The 21,133-nt window shown below is 41.0% G+C and overlaps 2 protein-coding genes across 2 annotated transcripts; both read left to right on the top strand.

Moving 5' to 3' along the window:
• The first annotated feature begins 213 nt into the window (after positions 1–213).
• Positions 214–7,534, top strand: LOC103723908. The gene is made up of 3 exons (XM_039116629.1): positions 214–1,026; positions 1,628–1,876; positions 6,662–7,534. Exons 1-3 carry the CDS (start codon positions 682–684, stop codon positions 7,142–7,144), a joined length of 1,077 nt encoding a protein of 358 aa, XP_038972557.1. The 5' UTR covers positions 214–681; the 3' UTR covers positions 7,145–7,534.
• Positions 7,535–8,616: 1,082 nt separating this feature from the next.
• On the top strand, positions 8,617–11,879 carry LOC113460948 (40S ribosomal protein S27-2-like). Its single transcript, XM_039116628.1, has 4 exons — positions 8,617–8,855; positions 9,323–9,424; positions 9,533–9,558; positions 11,522–11,879. Exons 1-4 carry the CDS (start codon positions 8,853–8,855, stop codon positions 11,649–11,651), a joined length of 261 nt encoding a protein of 86 aa, XP_038972556.1. The 5' UTR covers positions 8,617–8,852; the 3' UTR covers positions 11,652–11,879.
• The last annotated feature ends 9,254 nt before the right edge of the window (positions 11,880–21,133 follow it).

Raw genomic sequence — 21,133 nt, 5'->3', positions numbered from 1 at the left:
TTATGTTTGCATTTAGATAAAAAATATAGATATATTTAATATCTGATTTGTATTCGTATTTGTTTATAACAAAAATATATATATATATATATAATATTTAATTTATATTTCTATTTAGAACAAATATAAATATTAATTTTAATATCTTTATTAATAATAGATGCTAATTAACAATATAAATATAAATATAATTATATTAATATTTAATCCATATCCAATCTATTCCTGCTCCGACACGGTTGACCCATGCCACTTGTAAGAAAAAAATATAATATATTTGTATTGATGGAGGTGTCGCTCACGACAATTTAATTTCTCGCACTGGTTTAAATGTCTGACAACCCACTGAACATAAATAAATATTAAAGATGAGTACTTCTAAATGCTAAAATTGCTATTCCTTACTCGTCGCATATTATTGTCTATGCATGCTTTGCCTCACCCCTTCCCTCCTTTTTCTTTCCCCGAGGCTTCAAACTGTTCGCTTTTCCCTTCCTCCTCCGCCACTTTCGGCACCCGGCGGGAATCTTCTCGCCTTTTCTTCCTCTCTCTCCGCTTTTTTAGTTTCTTTCCAAAATTAGTGATAGCAACTAACATCATCAAGGAAAAGATTTATTAACTTTTCCTTTTCTTCTTCGGTGTTTCTTAGATACCAAACTTGTTCTTAATCCGACGAGAAAAATGGGGTCGGAGGAGAACATGGATTCGTGTGCCCCAGCTCCCGAGCCGGCTGTGGGGGTGTTCCGGGAAGAGCCAAAAAGTCCCCAAAGTACCCCCGACCGAGCCTGCTACCAGAAAAACGTCTGCTTTGGCTGCAACCAAGAGGGGCACTGGGTGCGGGACTGCCCTTTGAGGGCAAGGCCGAGCCCCGGGTCTCCCGGTTCCGCCGCCGCCGGCATCGGGGCGCCGGGTGGCCGGGGGTACCCGGAGAGGCAGTGCCCCTGTGGGCGGGGGCCTTGCATCGTGCTGACATCGAGGACTGAACGCAATCCCAACAGGGATTTCTACCGTTGCCCCGTGAAATCGGTGATTTGTGTTTCATCCATCTTTTTTTTTTTGCCGTTTTTGATTACATTATCTGACTTCTCATATGATAAAGATCTCCTTTTGATATGTTTAGACTCGAGTTAGATGCGTCAAAATTGGATTTTTGATTGAATCATATGGGATTTCTAATCTTATTTACTTGAATCTTACTCTGGTTGTGAGCATGTAGGCAGAAAGATCTTATTTTTAGTCTTTTACTTGAAATCTACTTAAAAAATAGAAAAAAAATTATATTTTTTAGTTCAGGTCCGGGAGACTGGGACTTGAACTTCTTTGTTTTGTATGCTTGTACATTTTTCAGATAAAATCAGTAATAACATGCCCGGTGTAGTTGTTCAACTGCTTATTAAACGATTCTTTAAATTTTTTACTTTCTGATTTTACTGCAAGATTGGCAAGAAGTTCTCTCCACTTATGGATTTATTTTTGGCTTAGTATCCGTTCATGAATGTGTACATATATCTTTGTTTTATTTTGGCAATCTACTAGAACTACAATCTGCAATTTTGGTGGATTTTTCTTTCCCTAATTGTATATATATTTTTGAAAATTTAGCTTAAATTCTTCCTTTAAATTCTAGGCCACTGAGAAGTGCAAATTTTTCCTTTGGTGCGACACGGCAAGTCCTAATCAGCAGCATGGTTACAGCAGCCCTACAAAACCCTTTCAACAACGTGGTGCCAAAATCCCTGCAAAGCCTGATCTGCAGCATGGTGCGGGCGAGTCTTCATATCCGACATGCTCTTGTGGTGCTGGAAGATGCAGAGTCCTAACAATGACAGATGGGGAGAATGCTGGTCGTAAATATTTCGCCTGCCGGATAAAGAAGGTAGTGCTGGCTAGCATAAATTCATCCTTATCTTGGAATTGATAGTTAATTGAATACATTGAGATTGCTTTGGGCGTTCAATGTAGTGCAATGATTTGGGTGGACTAGGTGTTGCAATGGTGGGCAGGATCGGATTAGAATGAGTAGATGTAGATGAAGGATAAGGGTTTGCAATTAAGGTAGGATAAAGATTATTCAACTCGATGGGTTGTGAAGGAATGGATGTGAATGGGGATGAGTAGAAAGAGTATGGTTTGGAAGCAAAGTTGGTGAGGGGTTTGTAGGAGGAAGATTAGATTGGGTATCAAGGAATTTTGGAAGAGATTGTTCTAAAGTGGTATTGATGGAAGCAATGATTTTGTTAGTTTTTGATGAAATTTGGAGGCTCAATTAGCGATATGAATTGCGGGTCTAATGAGGATGATTTTGCATGATTGGTTGAGTGAAAGATGGATCTTGGGTCATGGGAACCTGGTTAAGCCACGATTGAACTTGGGAAAGATAAATGACTTGAGCTGGCTCAAAATACGAACGTGATGAGAAGTGGAGTGCATACATCTACCACAATTAGGGATTGAAACTAGTTGGAGAATGATGCAAATGATCCCTTTTACTAGGAAAAACAAAGTTTGAATTCAGTTGGACCTAAAACAAATTGTAAAAAAAAAAATCAAAAACATTACCTTTTGCTGACTGGCGTGGCTAATAGTTTTCTATTAGCAGAAAATTTAAATTGGGCTAAATCAAGCTCAATTACACAATTATTTGGTTAAATCAACTTATTGTAAGTGATCTATGTGATTGTTTTTCGTGTCAAATTGATGGGGGCCAATCGTCGAACTGATGCCCTGATAAGCCCACATCCAGCCCTGAGTTAGTTACTTGTGCTAATCGGCATCACTGTTAGTCATGTCAGTTATGCACAGATTGGCCCAAGCCTAAAGTAAACTATCTTGAACCAAAGGGATCGGGTTGCAGTTGCCCTGTCATGCCAGCTCGACTGTTAGTCGCGCCCCTTGGCCAAACTGCTGCTTTTATGCAAATTGTGGGGATTGGGCTTGCCCTAAGTGCTTAGTCATGCACTGGGGTGTGGTAGACTAAATACAGGAGGTTTCGGCTTGGCTTCGAAAAGAAGATTGAGGCTTTAGGTGCCTTTCCTTGGTTCTAGAAACAAAAGAGCACACCTTACTCGTCTCAAGGGTTTGTTAAAGAAGATAGAAATGCAAGAGTATGATGCAAGACCTTAGGTTTTATTTTATTTTTGGTTTAGATAATAAAGCAAACAAACTACAAACCAAGCAAGCAAAATATGAGCTAGACAAAAGAAGCATGCATCATTTTGCTAAGGTATAAATAACTAAATGAAAGTATGTATTAAATAAATAAACCCAGAAGGAAACATGCTTGCAATCACCCTATCATGCTAGTAGCCAAACAAGTCCTACTACTTATCATGCATTTCTAATCAACGAAGCATGAATAAACATGTGAACAAGTATCTCATAAAGCTAAGCATAGACTAAACTGGGCAAGTATGATGCTATGAATATAAACTATCAGGTATGGTGCTATGGAACCTAACTAAGCAAGTACCTTGCTATGAATATTAAACAAGCATCATGCCGTGCAAGACCTATCAGTTAATTATGCATAAAGAAGTATTTTATCATGCACCTAAACTACCAAACATGAAGCATAGATTAGCACTACAAGTGGGATTGGAAATTACCTCCTTTTTCCTTCTTTGATGCTTCTCCTAAACTCCTCAAAGCAAAGAAAAGTGAGATAAACAAAGGAAACAAAGCAACAAAACAAAAACTTAATGCTGCTACAAGAAATGAAACTGCTAATCTAATTAGTAGGAAGAGATGCAAGAGATCTATTTTACCACTTAGATGCAATTATTTCTTAGTGGAACCCTATGGGTGTGGGAGTGGCCACTAGGCTTCTAGGTTAGCTAGAACGTAATGAGGAATAAGAGTATAGGTTTCTTTTGGATCTAGGTTAATGGTGGGGAAGGGCCAAAAGGCACACCTGACCACCCCTTCTTGGAGGAGGTCCTAAGGGTAAAAAGGGTGTCTTATCTCTAATAGACTAGGGTTTCATGCATGTATGATGGAAGTAAAAGAAAACAGGAAGAGAGGGAGAGAGGAGAAGGATGTGGCACCCAAAGCTCTTGTTCTTGCTCCTGCAGTGGTTGCAATAGGCTATGCAGGTATACAGATTCAGGTTTCTTATGGGTGGATGAAGGTAGGAGAAGGCATGGGAAGATTATTAGGGTTTCAAGACAAAATTGTGGTAGTCTCCATGTACTTTCTATTTTCTCCCCAATTCCTCCCCTGATTTTAGGGTAGAATAGAGGGTATTTATAGAGGGAGAAGGGTGGTTTAAGGGTTAGGATTGAATGAGGGATAGGATATCCTTAGACCAAAGTGTTGTTATGAAGTGCTAAATGTCCTGATCCCATTGGCTAGAGTGTAAAGAAAGGGACTGATGTTGTGCCTATGCTCAAGGGCTAGGATTTAGTATGAGTGTGTTTCTTGTTTTCCTTTGAGATTCAAGGTCTAGAATTTAGGATTAGATCTCTTTGGATCTAGTGGTTAGGGTTGATGTGAGATGGCATGCTCTTATTGGCTAGAGAGGCGAAGATGAGGATTATAGAGGTGTAGGGCTAAGATTTAAGGAGATTGCATTTCTCTAAATGGATGAGATGAAGGATAGAGGGGAGGGCTAGGATGAGGAGAGAGCATAATGCAAGTATGGAGAGGGATGCTAGATGGAAGAAGAGATAGGCCAATCCCCTCTTCTCCTGGATTGATGATGTTGAGAGGGAATGATCGAGATTTTCTAAAACGGAAGAATAAGATCCAATGGAGGAGGTTAGAACGGCATAGTTGTGTTTTTACTAGATTCAAAGAGGGTTTAAAAGGCTAAATAGGTCATTAGACAAGGGTATGATCACCAAACACACTATACGAAATTTAGTCCAAGGCATGCCATGAAAATGGTATTGAGAGGGGAAGTTTGTTATGTATAACATGTTGCCTTTGTGCATTAGTGGGATTGGGATTTGGTGCAAAAGTGGTAGCATGGGAGAATGGTGTTTGGAAAAATATATGATATTAGAGGTGAGTGTGAGAGATTTGAGTTAGATCTAGGGAGTCATGAAAAAAATTAGGTCCGCCGTTGTACACACACAAAAAAAAAAATGAGTGGAGGTTTATTAAGGTGTCAATTATCACACTAAGTAGTCTAAGGGAGAGGATGATGAAGGCTAAAAAAAGGGTGTTTTAAGCTAGGTGCAGACATTCATGAGATGGAATCTTGTTCATGGTGTGCACCTATGCTATATGAGAGAGGGTAAGGATATCATGGTTGTGGTCATGACAATTGGGTATAGTGTAAGCCTACATTGGGTTCATCTTGGGTCTAAATTTAGATGCGAGTGTGTAGGTTTTAGGCTCTTTAGGTGCATGAGTTGTGCTTGGTCCTTAGGGTTGGGTCAATTGTGCTCGAATTAGGCTGAGTATGATGGGGGTAGGATGAGGTCTAGTCAGACATGATTGGGTTTGATTGGGTCTGATTGGGTTTGATTGAGCAAGATTGGGTATGATCGAGAATGATGGTGTAGGATTGGGTGTCATTGGGTCATCGAGTGTGATTGGGTAGATTGGCTATGATTGGGTGTGATTGGTTTGATTGAGTATAACATTGCGGCGAGGCTTAAGTTCAATAGGATCAGATTAGCTCAGACTCGGTAGATTGGGACTGACATTGTGTGCGTGGGTGGGAATAGGTCGGATTGGCTGGGAATGGGTTGCATTGGGTTAGATGCAACCAAGCAAGTAGATTATTCACCCTGCTACATTTGGGGGTGTCTACACTTTTCTATAATTCCAAAGTCGGATAATGAGTCTATCGGGTTGTAAGTCGGTGATTTGATAATCAATAGTTAAGTAATAGCGTTTGCTTTGGTGTCTGTTTTACATACTGGCAGTTGCAATCACAAATTTATCATTAGTACTACAAAAGTATGGATGATGAGTTATTTTCTGATTATGAATCTCAAGAAATCTTGAAAGCAGACTCCATAAGCTATCCCGTTAACTTCTTTAACCCATGTTTAAGTCTTCCTTAGAAGAAATGATTCATGTCTAGGAATAGCGTGCTTGCTCTCTTGTTCTTTTTCTTTGCAAGGGCAACAGTTTCCTACTCTAATGTCAATTTTTGTTTATTAAAGTTTTTGCATGGCGAAAGAAAACTGGTGATTCATGATCTCAGTGTCGGTCATCATTTGTAAATAGCTCATACCCATCTTGTGCTAGTTAGGTTCTGATCTCACTGGTGGTTTAATAGTCTAGCCATGTCGATAAACATTTGTGCATGTTTCACAATGCACATTCACTATTTTACCTTTCCCTTTTTATGCACAAAGAGCAACAGCAACTAATCCTTGATAAGTGGCTGACGAGCAGAACTATAGGATAGCCTTAGAAAAGGTTTGCGCAGAACTTAGCCCCTCTTTTTAATGAATCCAGTCAAAACTTTAGTTTGCTTTGCCTTCAGGTTTTGAAACACTTCTCATGTGGCCTTGTTAGACTGCTCTGTGTAAAGCAACTCATTCTGCAGGTGATGCATACTGAATTCAACTATTAATTTTTGCTGTACACTATCTTCTCTGATCATTATGAATTTGTCATGCTTAAGATTTCTTTTTTCCCTTCCTCTTCTACTTCACTCTTTCAGTAGTCAATAAGAAAATTGCGATCGGTGCTCGTTTTCCAGGGTCAAGGAGAGTGCAATCACTTTCAATGGGTTGATGGTCCAGATTTTAGCCTTGCACATGAGGAGCCCAAGAAACGAGCAATGGACAGTGGCACTAAGAACAACGCTTTAGGTGAAAATGGGCATCCAAATTTCATTCTGGTGCCTGAGCCGAAGGAACCCAGAACAAATGATGGTGGAGCAGGTGAGGCAGTGAATGAAGACAAACAGGAGGATATGTTAGAGATGTTACCTGAGGCATCAATTGTTCCAGAATCACCGCCATTATCGCCAAAGAGGCAGAATCAACCTAACATCATGGCAGAACTATCAGGAATTAAAAGACTCAGTTTACATGGTGAGAGCCCAGGTGCATCAAAGCCAGGAAAATGCTGTAGATTTGGTAAAGAGGGGCACTGGATGAGTGAGCGTGTCGGATCTCCCAATTCTCCTTGTTTCAAGTGTGGCAGGTTTGGGCACTGGAAGAAAGATTGCACGGGGTAAACCAGATGGATGATTCCAAAACTGAAATGCCTTTGTCTGGGTTACAAGCTGGTGACTGCACTTGTTCAGTTATATCTAAACTGGGACTATTTCTACACCAATCTGATGTGTCATATCTTTTTATAAGAACTGATCAGGAGTGGCCATCATCATAAGTTGTCCTGTATATATTTATGCGACAAGTAGTTGCCATCCTCTGTTTAGCAGCTTTAGCTTATGTTTCGGAATTAATTAGTAATAGATCCTATTATGTGAAAACTATTAACCTACTTTCTTCCTATCTTGTTATATATGGTTGCAAGGTTTGGCATCAACTGGCCTTTGGTGTATATGGCATCAGATTTCTGAAAGTCATCCATAATGTAGAAAGGCATTTGTTCTAGACTGAAGCTATTTTTACTTGCCTAATAATGCTTATCTACTGACCAGGTTTATTATTGTTGGTGGGGTGTTTACCCACCTTTATAATGCAGGGTTGTGATTATATATACATTACCTTAGAGTGATTTTCCAGTTTGTCGGAGATACCAAGGCCTGCCTGATTGGCTGAAATTCGCTTCTTGCCATCTATGGAGATATCACCCTCTCCCTCTAGGCTGCTTGCTTTTGTTGTTCTTTCTATCTAATTAAGCTGTTGAACCAAGCCTTAGGTAGCTCTTTCGATCTTTTTTTTTTTTGGCTGGGAAGAAAAGGCAGTTAAAGTGATTTCCCTTTTCTTTTTACCCCTCTCTCTTCAAGGTTTCAAACCTGTTTTCTAGTTGGGAAACACCTTCTCAAATGGATTGCATTTGCATGGGAGAAAAGAAGACAATACAATTGGCTTACCTAACTATCCAAAGCCAAAGATGACCATAGTTTACAATAATTACATATGGTAAACTTGCTAGGTTATGTTTAACTATGAATTTCTTTAGATTCTATGTTGCTATGGGTAATAAAAGAAGTACTGAAACAAAAGATTGGAAAATATTTATTAATTTCATGTTGAGTGCAGTTTTTTTCTTTTTGGTGCAAGAGCAGTCAGTGGAGATTTTCAATGACGAGAAAGCCACAAGGGAAATGCGATTACCTTTTCGACTCATGTTCGGCCCAAATATAATGGGCCACCTTGTATTGTAATGATGAGGGATATCAACCAAACATTTCATTCGCGGCCATCAAAAGTTTTTGTCAACAAAGCAAGAAAGTAGCAAATTTTCACCATCTTTTAGGTAAGTGCAACTCTCATCATCACCTAGTTAACTACTCACCATGCTTAAATTTAAAAGATACATGAATTCAACGGCTCTGATCAAATCAACCACCATTACATGGATCCAACGGCTCTCATTTATCCAACCATTCAGTTGGATCACTCCATGCGATTTCACACGTGTAGCTCCACATCAGCTTCAAGATCAATCCCGTGATCGACACGCATCCTCTTGTGAATGCACCACATGTCTACCGGTGGGGCCATCTCGCCAAACCGCCATTACCATTTGCGCCAAGATCTCCACTGATTTAGAGAAACCCAGACCTTATTCATCTCACGAAGGGTCAAGATATCCAATTCTACATCTGATGGATAATATTTGTCCATCTCCAAGATAAAAGGCCATCTCGAGAAAGTTTATAAACCCGCTTTGCCGCCGCCGGTGAGATCGTGGTCGAGAAAGATAGACGGAGCCAAATCTAGGGTTTTGGAGCGCTTCTAGGTTTCGAGGAAATGGTAGTTCTCCGACCTCTCAGCCTTTGATCTCGATCTCTTTGCTTGTTAGGGTTTATGGTTTTAGTATCATAGGGGGCTTTTTCGTGGATCGATTCCTTTGTGCGTCATGTTTGATCGTTATAATGTAATGATTGTCCTTTTAGGGCTTGTAATTCATTAGGTTTTTGTGTTTTATTTCTCTAATTCGGTTTAGGGCTTCAATCGAACTGAAATTCTGTTTGGGCTGTGTTAATTTGCTGATTTTTTTTTTTTTTGGCGTATAAAGTTTAAAGTTTTATTGGATCTCCTTTTTCTTTACATCGGGGATTAAATTCGGATGTTCTTCCGTCAGTTTTTTTTTTTTTTGGGGGGGGGGTGGTGGGGGTTGGGTTGGGGGATTCTTTGATTCGATTCTTTTCTTTCTTTGTTTCTCTGTTTGATTTTGTTATTTCTTTGCTAAAATATTTAATTCTGTTGCCAATGATTAGGTTCTTTCAAACGATATTGATCTGCTGAATCCCCCGGCCGAGCTTGAGAAGAGGAGGCACAAGCTCAAGCGGCTTGTGCAATCCCCTAATTCATTCTTCATGGTAATTTTTTTTTGGGGTACCAAAATTTTCATTTTTTTTTCATTAATTTATTAATTAATAATTAATAATTCTGACCATTATTTTTCGTTTTGATTTGTCTTATTGAAGGATGTCAAGTGCCAAGGATGCTTCAACCAAGGCCGGCCCGACCCTTAGGCGAGATAGGCGGCCGCCTAAGGCCTCGGGCCGAAGAAGGCCCCCGCATTAGAAATAAAGCTACAGTGAAGTAACAGCTACGGCTATGGCTATGAGCTATCCTCCTTCAACTTCAAGCCTTCAAGACGATACGACTGAAAAGTAAGCCTCTGCCGACTGCCGCCCCGCGACTGCAAGCCTGCGACGCTGCCTCTCAGACGTGCACAATCCCATCGCAGCCAGGGCCAAGGTCCAAGGAACAGAGTCTTCTCTGTTCCTTGTTCGCTGTAAAGCAAATTCCAACACTCGTACCAAAAAACAAAAGAAAATCCCAACAGGCAGCAGTCTTCTCCCCTTTTCTCGCCGAGTCACCATCTCTCCCAGCCTCTTTCTCTCTCAGAGCCTGAGTTCTCTCCTCTCCAGAGAAAGAAGGGAAGCCACCGAGCCAGAGTGGTAGAGTCCGAGTCCGACGCCTGTCGGCCTGTGCTTCCCTGGGGACCAACGGACCGCAGCGTCTGAGCTTCGCCGGAGACTTGTGTTTCGCTGAGAACCGTCGGCGGACGAACATCCAGGAACCCAAGTTTCGCTTTGGGCTAAGTGGACAAGCACTCCATTGCTGTTGGAAGCCAGGTAAATCTCTGATTAGGTGTATAAATCTTGAATGTTACTTTGATCTATTCTTTGTTCATTTGTAATTTGTCAAAGCCTGGACCAAGGAAGCAAGCCAGGCTTCCTGGACTTGTGAGGCACCAAACAGTAGACAATAGTGTACAAAGGAGAAGAGAAAGAAAGAAAGAAAGGAGAAACATTTGAAGAGCCAAATTCAAAATTTTTCATCCAATTCTGTGAGGGCAAAACCTGGGGAAGAAGTGATTCACCAAGTGCTAGAATTGTGGGTGGATGGGCCGATGGGATCAGTACATAGCATCAGTAGAAGAAAATAGAAGAAAGGAAAGATATATCTGGATGCTGGTGAAGGAGTGGTGTGTGATCAAAAAAAAAATCACATGGGGTGTTTTTGTGTTTGGAGTTGTTCTGTTTCTGGATCTATCCAGTTTCCCATATATCTCCCATTCTCCTACAGGCTGTTGGGTTAATGGACTACCTGTAATCCCTTTCTCATTTCTAATATTTTAACCATTTTTCTTTCTACTTAAGTGGTGTCGATGTCCTCAGCTTCCTCATCTCCTCTTTCTTGCATGTGTGGAAAGCAGTAGTTTTCTGTAGCCATTACTATTTGTTTCTTCCAGCATAGTTTATTTTCTTATGCTTCTATAGGATGGAACTGTCCGTCTGACCCACCAATAACATACATTGGCTTGTTTATAATTTTTAGATAACAAAGATATCCTCGTGGAAATTATTAGAGCAACCTTATCCTTCTTCCTTTATCTTAAGTATTTCAATTACTTGACAACTCAGTCATCACCAAGTTTTTGAATTCAGGATTATTTTGCTTCTCGAGATTTCAGCTATTCAGGTGTGTTCTTGTTGCAACTTCGGCCTCTTCTCCAACTCCATCCGTCAGTCTCCGGCACCGCTTCTCGTCATCGAGTTCGGCACCGCTCGTCAGAACTTGAGTTTGTTTCTCTGGACATAATCAAGTTTTATCATTTTCAACTTTTTTATATTTGATAATATTATTTTTAGAATCTTGAGTACAAACGTTTGATTAGTAATTTTGTATCTCAAAAAGCTAGACAAATTATTTTTAAATAAATTTTTAAAGTATTTTACATTAATTAAAAAATTTATTATTAAAAAAATAAAAAAGGCCTTTTTTTAGAAAGTTCGCCTTAGGCCCCCAAATGCATTGGGCCGCCCTGGCTTCAACATGTAAGATTTTTCTTATATTTGCTGGTTTTGTTTATCCAGAGTAACTCATGTTGAAGGCATTAACTCTTGCTGGGTTTCTGAGATCTATTCGCCAATTCTAATTGTATATCTTTGTGTTGGGTGCTGCAGCACTACTGTGTTCAGCCCCTCGCAGACCGTTGTGGTCTGTGGGAACTGTCAGACTGTGCTTTGCCAGCCGACTGGGGGACGTGCGAGGCTGACCGAGGGTTGCTCCTTCCGGCGGAAGGGGGATTGAGGATGGTGTATTCTCCCTCTTACTTTCTCTTTACTGTAAGGAAGTTTGATGTGGAAAATGAGGTTGGATGAGTTTTTTAGGTCTCAAGGTGTCCTTTTTTCTGTTGTTTTCAGAATATGTCTGGGCTGGTATCTCTAATGTAGGTTTCTGATTTTGCTGTTCTGGAAACTAATATTATCATTAATTGCTACAAGTATATTGTAATCCATAAAGTTTTGCTTGGTTTTGCTCGGTTGCATTCCATTTTTATTTTTATTTTTCCTGTTTCTTCTTGAGCATTATGTGACTAACACAAGATACATGAGACCATATAAGTTAGGTTAGAAGCTGAGTCTGTATTTTTGAAGTATGATGATTGAATAACTGAATGCGCCAATGTCCTTGTGAAAACAAGGTGCTGTGTCGTGGAGGATAGCTTCTGTTTATATTGATATACACACAGATAAATAGTGTGTGAGGACTAGAACTAGCGGCAGCTTGTTTTGATTGCAGCTTATGGCATTTGTTTGAGTGTAGGATGTAATGGTGAAGCCAGGCAGAGAACAGTAGAACATTATGTAAGAGGAAAGTCTGCTAAATGTTGGTTGTGGTACCATCTATTTAGAAGCGTTAATGGCTTAATACTTCAGTGGAGCAGTGAATACAATGTTAAGGGCTTGGTGCTTTAGCTGATGCTGAACTCAAGCATCAGTGGATGCCAGTCCTACCTTCATCTTGATCTTTTGCATGCATGCTTGATTTCCCCCCTCATCTTGAAGGAGTATGTTTTTGGTTGTTTGATGTTTCTAAGAAGTAAAACTCTCCTTATTTTATTTGTTGAAATAGAAGAATAAGAGAAGAGAATTATATTTCTGCCGGTCAATTACAATGTATAGGAGTAGCCTTTATATAGAACTAGGAGCCGCCTAAGTTTGGTACAATCAATCACAAATCAATCAAGATGAAGTTTGGTAAGGCCGACTAAGTTTGGCATAATCAGCTTTTATGAAGACTAATTATGTTTGGCACAATCAATGGTCCTACAATAATTCTAATATCCCTCCTTAAACTCAAGTGGGTAAAGTGGACACTAACTAGAGGTTGGAAACAATATATCGAAAGATACTAAGAGGATGAGCTTTGGTGAAGACGTCCGCGGCGAGGATAGATCTCAGAGAGAAGATAATTGACATTCAACGATTTTTGTAGATGAAAGCACCATAAAAGAAGAGTAAGAGACCTTGAACTGGATGATGGAGCCAGAGGCAACAAATAAAGCCGGAGATTGAGGACTGGGGCGATGCCATGCAGATGTATACCTCCATGATCGATAGCAGGACCACGCTTGCCAAGTTTACCTGCCAAGCTTCTGACGGTATGGTGTGGCGCGATGCTGTTGGGATTTGGAGCGGGGTCGCGCCTGCCAAGTTTATTTGCTAAGCTTCTGACGGTACGGTATGGCGCGATGCTGCTGAAATTTGGAGCAGGGTCGTGCTTGCCAAGTTTATTCTCTAAGCTTCCGACGGTATGGTGTGGCACTGCTGCTGCTGAGGTTTGGAGCGGAATCGTGCATGCCAAGTTTACTCACCAAGCTTGTGACGGTACGGTGTGGCGCGCTGCTGCTGGGGTTTAGAGCAGGACCGTGCCTGCCAAGTTTATCCGCTAAGCTTCTGACGTTACGATGTGGCGCACTGCTGCTGGAGTTTGGAACGGGACCGCGCTTGCCAATTTTACCTTCGTCAAGTTTCTGACGGTACGGTATGGCGCACATCACTGTCGCCTCCATGGAGGAACAGGAATACCGAAAGAGGGTACTCTAGAAGCTTAACTCCCTCATCTCTAGAGGAACAAGAGCACCAGAAGCAGGTGCTTGAGGAGCTTAACTTTCTCAACTTTGAAGGAAGAGGAGCACCGAAAGCGGGTGCTCGAGGAGCTTAACTCAATCATCTCTGGAGGAACAGGAATTCTTGAAAAGGCGTTTTGGCATCCATCGGCGATCCATCATTGACAGCGGAAGAAGAGAGATTCTGGCTAAGATCAGGGGACTCGGGGGGCCTTCTCCCACCGAAAAGGGTGAGGATTTGTTGGTGTTCATGAAGGAGATAAAGGAGGTGGTGGTCATGAGGGATAGGACCACAAGTAATTGCTAGGGTTTCGGGTTCGTCCAATTTTTTTTTTTTTGATTCGGAGGCGGTGGAGAGGGTTCTTTGGGAAAAGGAGAAGTACACGATTCTTGGGAGAACCGTAGAAGTGAAGAAAGCCATGCCCATGGAAACAAGTTGTTGCCCAGAAGACAACCCAAGAGGGAGGGTAAATTGGGTCTTTAAAAAAAATAAGCTAGTCAAATTTTAATAAGGAAAGCTTTCTTGACTTTAAGCAGAAGCAACTAAAGCAGTTATAGAAAAGCTGTAAAGAAAGGAAGAGTAATAAACCATAACACAAACATACAAAATTTATAGTGGTTCAGAGCTAACTCTTACTCCTACGTCTACTCCCCAAGCTCATTTGAGAGTTCACTATAATCCTCAGATTACAGTCTGATTGTTTTATGAGTTCACAACCCAACTTGTTGTTTTTCCGAGATCACAACGAACCCAGTTGGTTTTTTCTGAATTACCAACTAGAATCAAACCCCAACCAAACTTGGTTGAACACAGTCCAATTCATAGGCTTGGACAATGCCTTAATTCTTTGATTCAATCCTCTGATTGAATCAAGTTACAAGATATGAAAAGATTGTTTTAAATAAGTACAAGCTTCTTTACATAAGCATATATAACAATCTAAATAACAGGAGTAAAGAAAAGAAGTCCTGCAAACAAGGATCGTGCTCTGAAGGTAGCGTCTCACGCTCTGAAGGAGGCGTCTCGCGATCTGATTGGAGAAAAGAGCTAAACTGGTGTGGGAGACGGCTCGCGCTCTGCTGGAGACGTCTTGTGCACTAAAATATTGAGACAGTCTTTTGTCTTTCTGCAGGAGTCAACACTTCTTAGTCATGAGTCGGCTCGCGGGTGTGCCAGATCACTTTCTAAGTGCTAGAGACGTCTCGTCCACTGTGGGAGACATCTCGTCCACTGTCCAAGTGCAGATAAGGTTCAAACTAAATGTTTAACTCATCTTAATTCCTTTGAATCTTTTTCTAATGGATTTCTCTTAAGTTTTTATGTATTTTCTTCTGAAACACTTACTTAAATTCATTAGTACAATAAGAAATGTACTCATGTGTTTTGGGCTCATCAAAATCAAATAGGAGGTCAACAATCTCTTTCTTTTTGATGATGACAAAATACTGAGCATATCCAAGTAAATTTACACATACAAAGTATTAAGTCAAAACTGATAGATGTCAAAAAAAATCAAATAGAATGCACATGACTGAAATTATGCATTCGATTTATGAAAGGTGTATTCAATAAGCTTTTAAGCTTTAAACTCCCCCTTTCATTTAGAATTGTACAAACATTTTTAAGCTTTATACTCTTCCCTTTAGTAATTTACAAGTACTTCTCCCCCTTTTTGTCATTAGCAAAAAGTGAGTTAAAAAACACATAAGGGAGGAATTTTCATTCAACTAAAGCAAAGAAGATACACAATAATTGCATTGCAAAAAAAAATACTATCATTTCATATCATCAAAAATTTGATTACATCAGTGATTACAAAAGTGAGTACATATCACTAAATACATCAAATACATTGGCATATATCAAAAATTCATTACAAGATACATCAAAATACATCATAAGTCAAAATGCTCAGAGTCTGATTCTAGTCTGATGGAAGCTCAACAATGTAAGGGTCACTCGTGGATCCTAAGCCACGAGAAGGTGGCACTGATCTAGAGGTGGAAGGCTATGCAGAAGTCCTTCTAGACTGAGTAGGTCCACCATGCTGCTGCTCCATCCGCCTAGTCAAGCGCTCCAAGGAGGATAAGATGTTTAGGAAATGGCATCCTTGGATCGAACAAAAATCATTCATGGATGTTTCAAACTGAGCAGGTGACATCTCAATCCTCCTCCTGAGGGAGGCAACCTCTCGAGCAAAAGCAGATATATCTACCAGGCCCGAGACCTACACAACCGAAAGCTGCTCTGCAATCGTCACCAGCTCGTCCATCAGGGGTCGAAGCTGCCGAGGTAAACCGCGCTCCAAAGTCAACAAATGGTAAGATAGCTCATCAATCGAGGATGTTAGTCTGGATAGCTCCTCACGACTCACTCCACTGGACTGGCCTCGGGAGGCCATCTCATCAGCCAACATGGAGGCTAACCTCCGCAACTGGTCATCAGTCAGATTGAGTGGAGTGGACTGATCAACAGAAGAAGAGGCAGGATGAGCCGGTCTGGGAGAACGTAGTCTAGGTGAAGATGACTCCGGAAAAGATGTAGGAAGATCAGTAGTGGGTGCTTCAGTAGGAGGAGAAGAAGGTGGGGCTCTAGTAGGTGCAGTCTCCTCTACATGGTCAGATTTTTTGACCCACTAGCCATCTACCTTATGAAAGCCCATCCTCTGAAGGGTTTTATCATTGTAATAATCAGTGTGCCTCAGAGGTCTGGAAGGCTCATCTTCGGATATGGGGACACCAAACTCTCTAAAAATGAGTGTAAAGACCATCCCATAAGGCAAACTGGTTTTAGACTTGGTTGCTGCTTCCCCTATATAAGAAATCATCATTCTAGGTAAATTAAGGGGAAGACCCTCTATAACACAGTGCATTACTACCAAGTCTCTCTCAGATATAAAGCCAAAACGGCCACTCTTGGGAAAGAGGACCCTACCAACAATACTAAGAAGTAGTCTCATCTCTACTAATAGTTGATTGGCAAAGACTTTTTCTAAAGTATTGACAATGTCTCTACCTAAAATGACTCTAAGAGCTCCCTCTCTATTGGAATGGGCAGTGGGGGCTGGTCCTTCCCTAGGGAGACTCAACAAATCGGCTAGAAACTCCTCGGTTAGGTTATCCTAATGTCTGTAATAGTGCTAGCTAGACCTTCTGCTCCCTTACCTACATAACTGAAAAATTCTCTCATCAAACTAGAGTAAGTAGGTAAATCTAAAGAACACAAGTACTCCCACCTTAGGGCTTTTATCTTCTCTCCTAGGGTAAACTCTTCTCGCGCAAGGAAGTGAAAATCCACTTTCCTTCCTGTGGTAACCGTTCTACCCACACAAGAGATTGAAACAGTGGGCCTTAGGGGAGGATGAACAGTCGACTCTTCCCGAGTCGGCTCATTCCTCGCCTTTGTCCTCCGTTTCGAACCACTTGACACAAGTGGACATTTTCCACAGGGCGTGGATGTCCTTCTAGACGCCATTAGGAGGAAATCAAGGGAAAGGAAGAGGGAAAAAGGTCAATGGAGGAATCCTAAGCATGGGAGAAAGGTTTCTAGGACTATAGAAATGGAAAGAAGAGAGAGAGGAGACGACTCAGTTAGGTTAAAAAGCTGTCGTCCCGACCTCGAGACATCTCACCTATCTGCGCGAGACGACTCGAGCGCGAGTCGACTTGGGTTTTACTCGAGTCAGCTCGAGTCCTGTCTCGCCCAAAGATATTCAGTTCTTTTGGGTCAAAACTAGTTCCAAAAAGAGTCTAGGTGATATCAAATGAAAAGATTTGTCAAAAAGAAAGAAGCTCAAATCAAATTGAATTTCAAGATAAGAAGAGAAAAATAGTAGGAGTAAGGAAATTCTATTGGAAAGGATCAAACACTCCTATATCTACAAAACCTATCCGCACTCAAGGGTTTGGTAAAAATATCAGCTAATTGTCTATCAATACATACAAACTCAAGCATTATATCATCATTCAATACATAATCTCTTATGAAATGATGTCTTATCTTAATGTGCTTAGTTCTAGAATGTTATATAGAATTTTTAGTTAAGTTTATGGCACTAGTATTATCACATTTTATGAAAATTTTAAATTGCTTAATGCCATAATCCTCTAGTTACTGCTTAATCCATAGAATCTGCATACAACAACTTCCGGCCGTAATGTATTCGGCTTCCGCCGTAGACAGTGCAACAGAATTTTGCTTCTTGCTAAACCTTGAAATTAAGTTTTCACCGAGGAATTGACATGAACCATTGGTGCTTTTTCTATCTAATTTACTTTCAGCAAAGTCAGCATCAGTGTATCCTATTAATTCTATGTTTGATTCTTTTGAGTACCATAAGTCTACATTGTTTGTTCTAATTAAATATCTAAATATTCTTTTAACAACAAGTAAATGTGATTATTTAGAATTTGACTGATATCTAGCACACATGCAGACAGTAAACATGATATCAGGTTTACTAGCAGCAAGATAAAGAAGTGATCCAATCATACCTCTGTAAAGCTTTTGCTGGATGTTTCAAACTGAGCAGGTGACATCTCAATCCTCCTCCTAAGGGAGGCAACCTCTCGAGCGAAAGCAGATATATCTGCCAGGCCCGAGACCTCCACAACCGAAAGCCGCTTTGCATTCGTCGCCAGCTCGTCCATCAGGGGTCGAATCTGCCGAGGTAAACTGCGCTCCAAAGTCAGCAAATGGTAAGATAGCTCATCAATCGAGGATGTTAGTCTGGAGAGCTCCTCATGACTCACTCCACTGGACTAGCCTCGGGAGGCCATCTCATCAGCCAGCATGGAGGCTAACCTCCGCAACTGATCGTCAGTCAGATTGAGTGGAGTGGATTGATCAACAGAAGAAGAGGCAGGATGAGCCGGTCTGGGAGAAGGTAGTCTAGGTGAAGATGAATCAGGAAAAGATGTAGGAAGATCAGTAGTGGGTGCATCAGTAGGAGGAGAAGAAAGTGGGGCTCTAGTAGGTGCAGTCTCCTCTACATGGTCAGATTTTTTGACCCACTGGCCATCTACCTTATGAAAGCCCATCCTCTGAAGGGTTTTATCATTGTAATAATCAGTGTGCCTCAGAGGTTTGGAGGGCTCATCTTCGGATATGTGAACACCAAACTCTCTAAAAATGAGTGTAAAGACCATCCCATAAGGCAAACTGGTTTTAGACTTGGTTGCTGCTTCCCCTATATAAGAAATCATCATTCTAGGTAAATTAAGGGGAAGACCCTCTATAACACAGTGCATTACTACCAAGTCTCTCTCAGATATAAAGCCAAAACGGCCACTCTTGGGAAAGAGGACCCTACCAACAATACTAAGAAGTAGTCTCATCTCTACTGATAGTTGATTGGCAAAGACTTTTTCTAAAGTATTGACAATGTCTCTACCTAAAATGACTCTAAGAGCTCCCTCTCTATTGGAATGGGCAGTGGGGGCTGGTCCTTCCCTAGGGAGACTCAACAAATCGGCTAGAAACTCCTCGGTTAGGTTATCCTAATGTCTGTAATAGTGCTAGCTAGACCTTCTGCTCCCTTACCTACATAACTGAAAAATTCTCTCATCAAACTAGAGTAAGTAGGTAAATCTAAAGAACACAAGTACTCCCACCTTAGGGCTTTTATCTTCTCTACTAGGGTAAACTCTTCTCGCGCAAGGAAGTGAAAATCCACTTTCCTTCCTGTGGTAACCGTTCTACCCACACAAGAGATTGAAACAGTGGGCCTTAGGGGAGGATGAACAGTCGACTCTTCCCGAGTCGGCTCATTCCTCGCCTTTGTCCTCCGTTTCGAACCACTTGACACAAGTGGACATTTTCCACGGCGTGGATGTCCTTCTAGACGCCATTAGGAGGAAATCAAGGGAAAGGAAGAGGGAAAAAGGTCAATGGAGGAATCCTAAGCATGGGAGAAAGGTTTCTAGGACTATAGAAATGGAAAGAAGAGAGAGAGGAGACGACTCAGTTAGGTTAAAAAGCTGTCGTCCCGACCTCGAGACATCTCACCTATCTGCGCGAGACGACTCGAGCGCGAGTCGACTTGGGTTTTACTCGAGTCAGCTCGAGTCCTGTCTCGCCCAAAGATATTCAGTTCTTTTGGGTCAAAACTAGTTCCAAAAAGAGTCTAGGTGATATCAAATGAAAAGATTTGTCAAAAAGAAAGAAGCTCAAATCAAATTGAATTTCAAGATAAGAAGAGAAAAATAGTAGGAGTAAGGAAATTCTATTGGAAAGGATCAAACACTCCTATATCTACAAAACCTATCCGCACTCAAGGGTTTGGTAAAAATATCAGCTAATTGTCTATCAATACATACAAACTCAAGCATTATATCATCATTCAATACATAATCTCTTATGAAATGATGTCTTATCTTAATGTGCTTAGTTCTAGAATGTTATATAGGATTTTTAGTTAAGTTTATGGCTCTAGTATTATCACATTTTATGAAAATTTTAAATTGCTTAATGCCATAATCCTCTAGTTACTGCTTAATCCATAGAATTTGCATACAACAACTTCCGGCCGTAATGTATTCGGCTTCCGCCGTAGACAGTGCAACAGAATTTTGCTTCTTGCTAAACCTTGAAATTAAGTTTTCACCGAGGAATTGACATGAACCATTGGTGCTTTTTCTATCTAATTTACTTCCAGCAAAGTCAGCATCAGTGTATCCTATTAATTCTATGTTTGATTCTTTTGAGTACCATAAGTCTACATTGTTTGTTCTAATTAAATATCTAAATATTCTTTTAACAACAAGTAAATGTGATTATTTAGAATTTGACTGATATCTAGCACACATGCAGACAGTAAACATGATATCAGGTTTACTAGCAGCAAGATAAAGAAGTGATCCAATCATACCTCTGTAAAGCTTTTGCTGGATGTTTCAAACTGAGCAGGTGACATCTCAATCCTCCTCCTAAGGGAGGCAACCTCTCGAGCGAAAGCAGATATATCTGCCAGGCCCGAGACCTCCACAACCGAAAGCCGCTTTGCATTCGTCGCCAGCTCGTCCATCAGGGGTCGAATCTGCCGAGGTAAACTGCACTCCAAAGTCAGCAAATGGTAAGATAGCTCATCAATCGAGGATGTTAGTCTGGAGAGCTCCTCATGACTCACTCCACTGGACTAGCCTCGGGAGGCCATCTCATCAGCCAGCATGGAGGCTAACCTCCGCAACTGATCGTCAGTCAGATTGAGTGGAGTGGATTGATCAACAGAAGAAGAGGCAGGATGAGCCGGTCTGGGAGAAGGTAGTCTAGGTGAAGATGAATCAGGAAAAGATGTAGGAAGATCAGTAGTGGGTGCATCAGTAGGAGGAGAAGAAAGTGGGGCTCTAGTAGGTGCAGTCTCCTCTACATGGTCAGATTTTTTGACCCACTGGCCATCTACCTTATGAAAGCCCATCCTCTGAAGGGTTTTATCATTGTAATAATCAGTGTGCCTCAGAGGTTTGGAGGGCTCATCTTCGGATATGTGAACACCAAACTCTCTAAAAATGAGTGTAAAGACCATCCCATAAGGCAAACTGGTTTTAGACTTGGTTGCTGCTTCCCCTATATAAGAAATCATCATTCTAGGTAAATTAAGGGGAAGACCCTCTATAACACAGTGCATTACTACCAAGTCTCTCTCAGATATAAAGTCAAAAC

This window comes from Phoenix dactylifera, unplaced genomic scaffold (genome assembly GCF_009389715.1).
Source record: "Phoenix dactylifera cultivar Barhee BC4 unplaced genomic scaffold, palm_55x_up_171113_PBpolish2nd_filt_p 000117F, whole genome shotgun sequence".
In the NCBI taxonomy this organism is placed as follows: domain Eukaryota; kingdom Viridiplantae; phylum Streptophyta; class Magnoliopsida; order Arecales; family Arecaceae; genus Phoenix; species Phoenix dactylifera.
The sequence above is the reverse complement of the archived record's forward strand: the minus strand, read 5'-3'. Positions and strand labels throughout refer to the sequence as shown.

Bases quoted from the DNA above. Each gene is read 5' to 3' on its own strand.
- LOC103723908 (XM_039116629.1), top strand. From the start codon at position 682: ATGGGGTCGGAGGAGAACATGGATTCGTGTGCCCCAGCTCCCGAGCCG. The intron at 1,027-1,627 runs GTGATTTGTGTT...TTTAAATTCTAG, and splicing joins ACCGTTGCCCCGTGAAATCG to GCCACTGAGAAGTGCAAATT. The intron at 1,877-6,661 runs GTAGTGCTGGCT...CTCGTTTTCCAG, and splicing joins TCGCCTGCCGGATAAAGAAG to GGTCAAGGAGAGTGCAATCA.
- LOC113460948 (XM_039116628.1), top strand. The intron at 9,425-9,532 runs GTAATTTTTTTT...GTCTTATTGAAG, and splicing joins CCCCTAATTCATTCTTCATG to GATGTCAAGTGCCAAGGATG. The intron at 9,559-11,521 runs CCAAGGCCGGCC...TGTTGGGTGCTG, and splicing joins AAGTGCCAAGGATGCTTCAA to CAGCACTACTGTGTTCAGCC.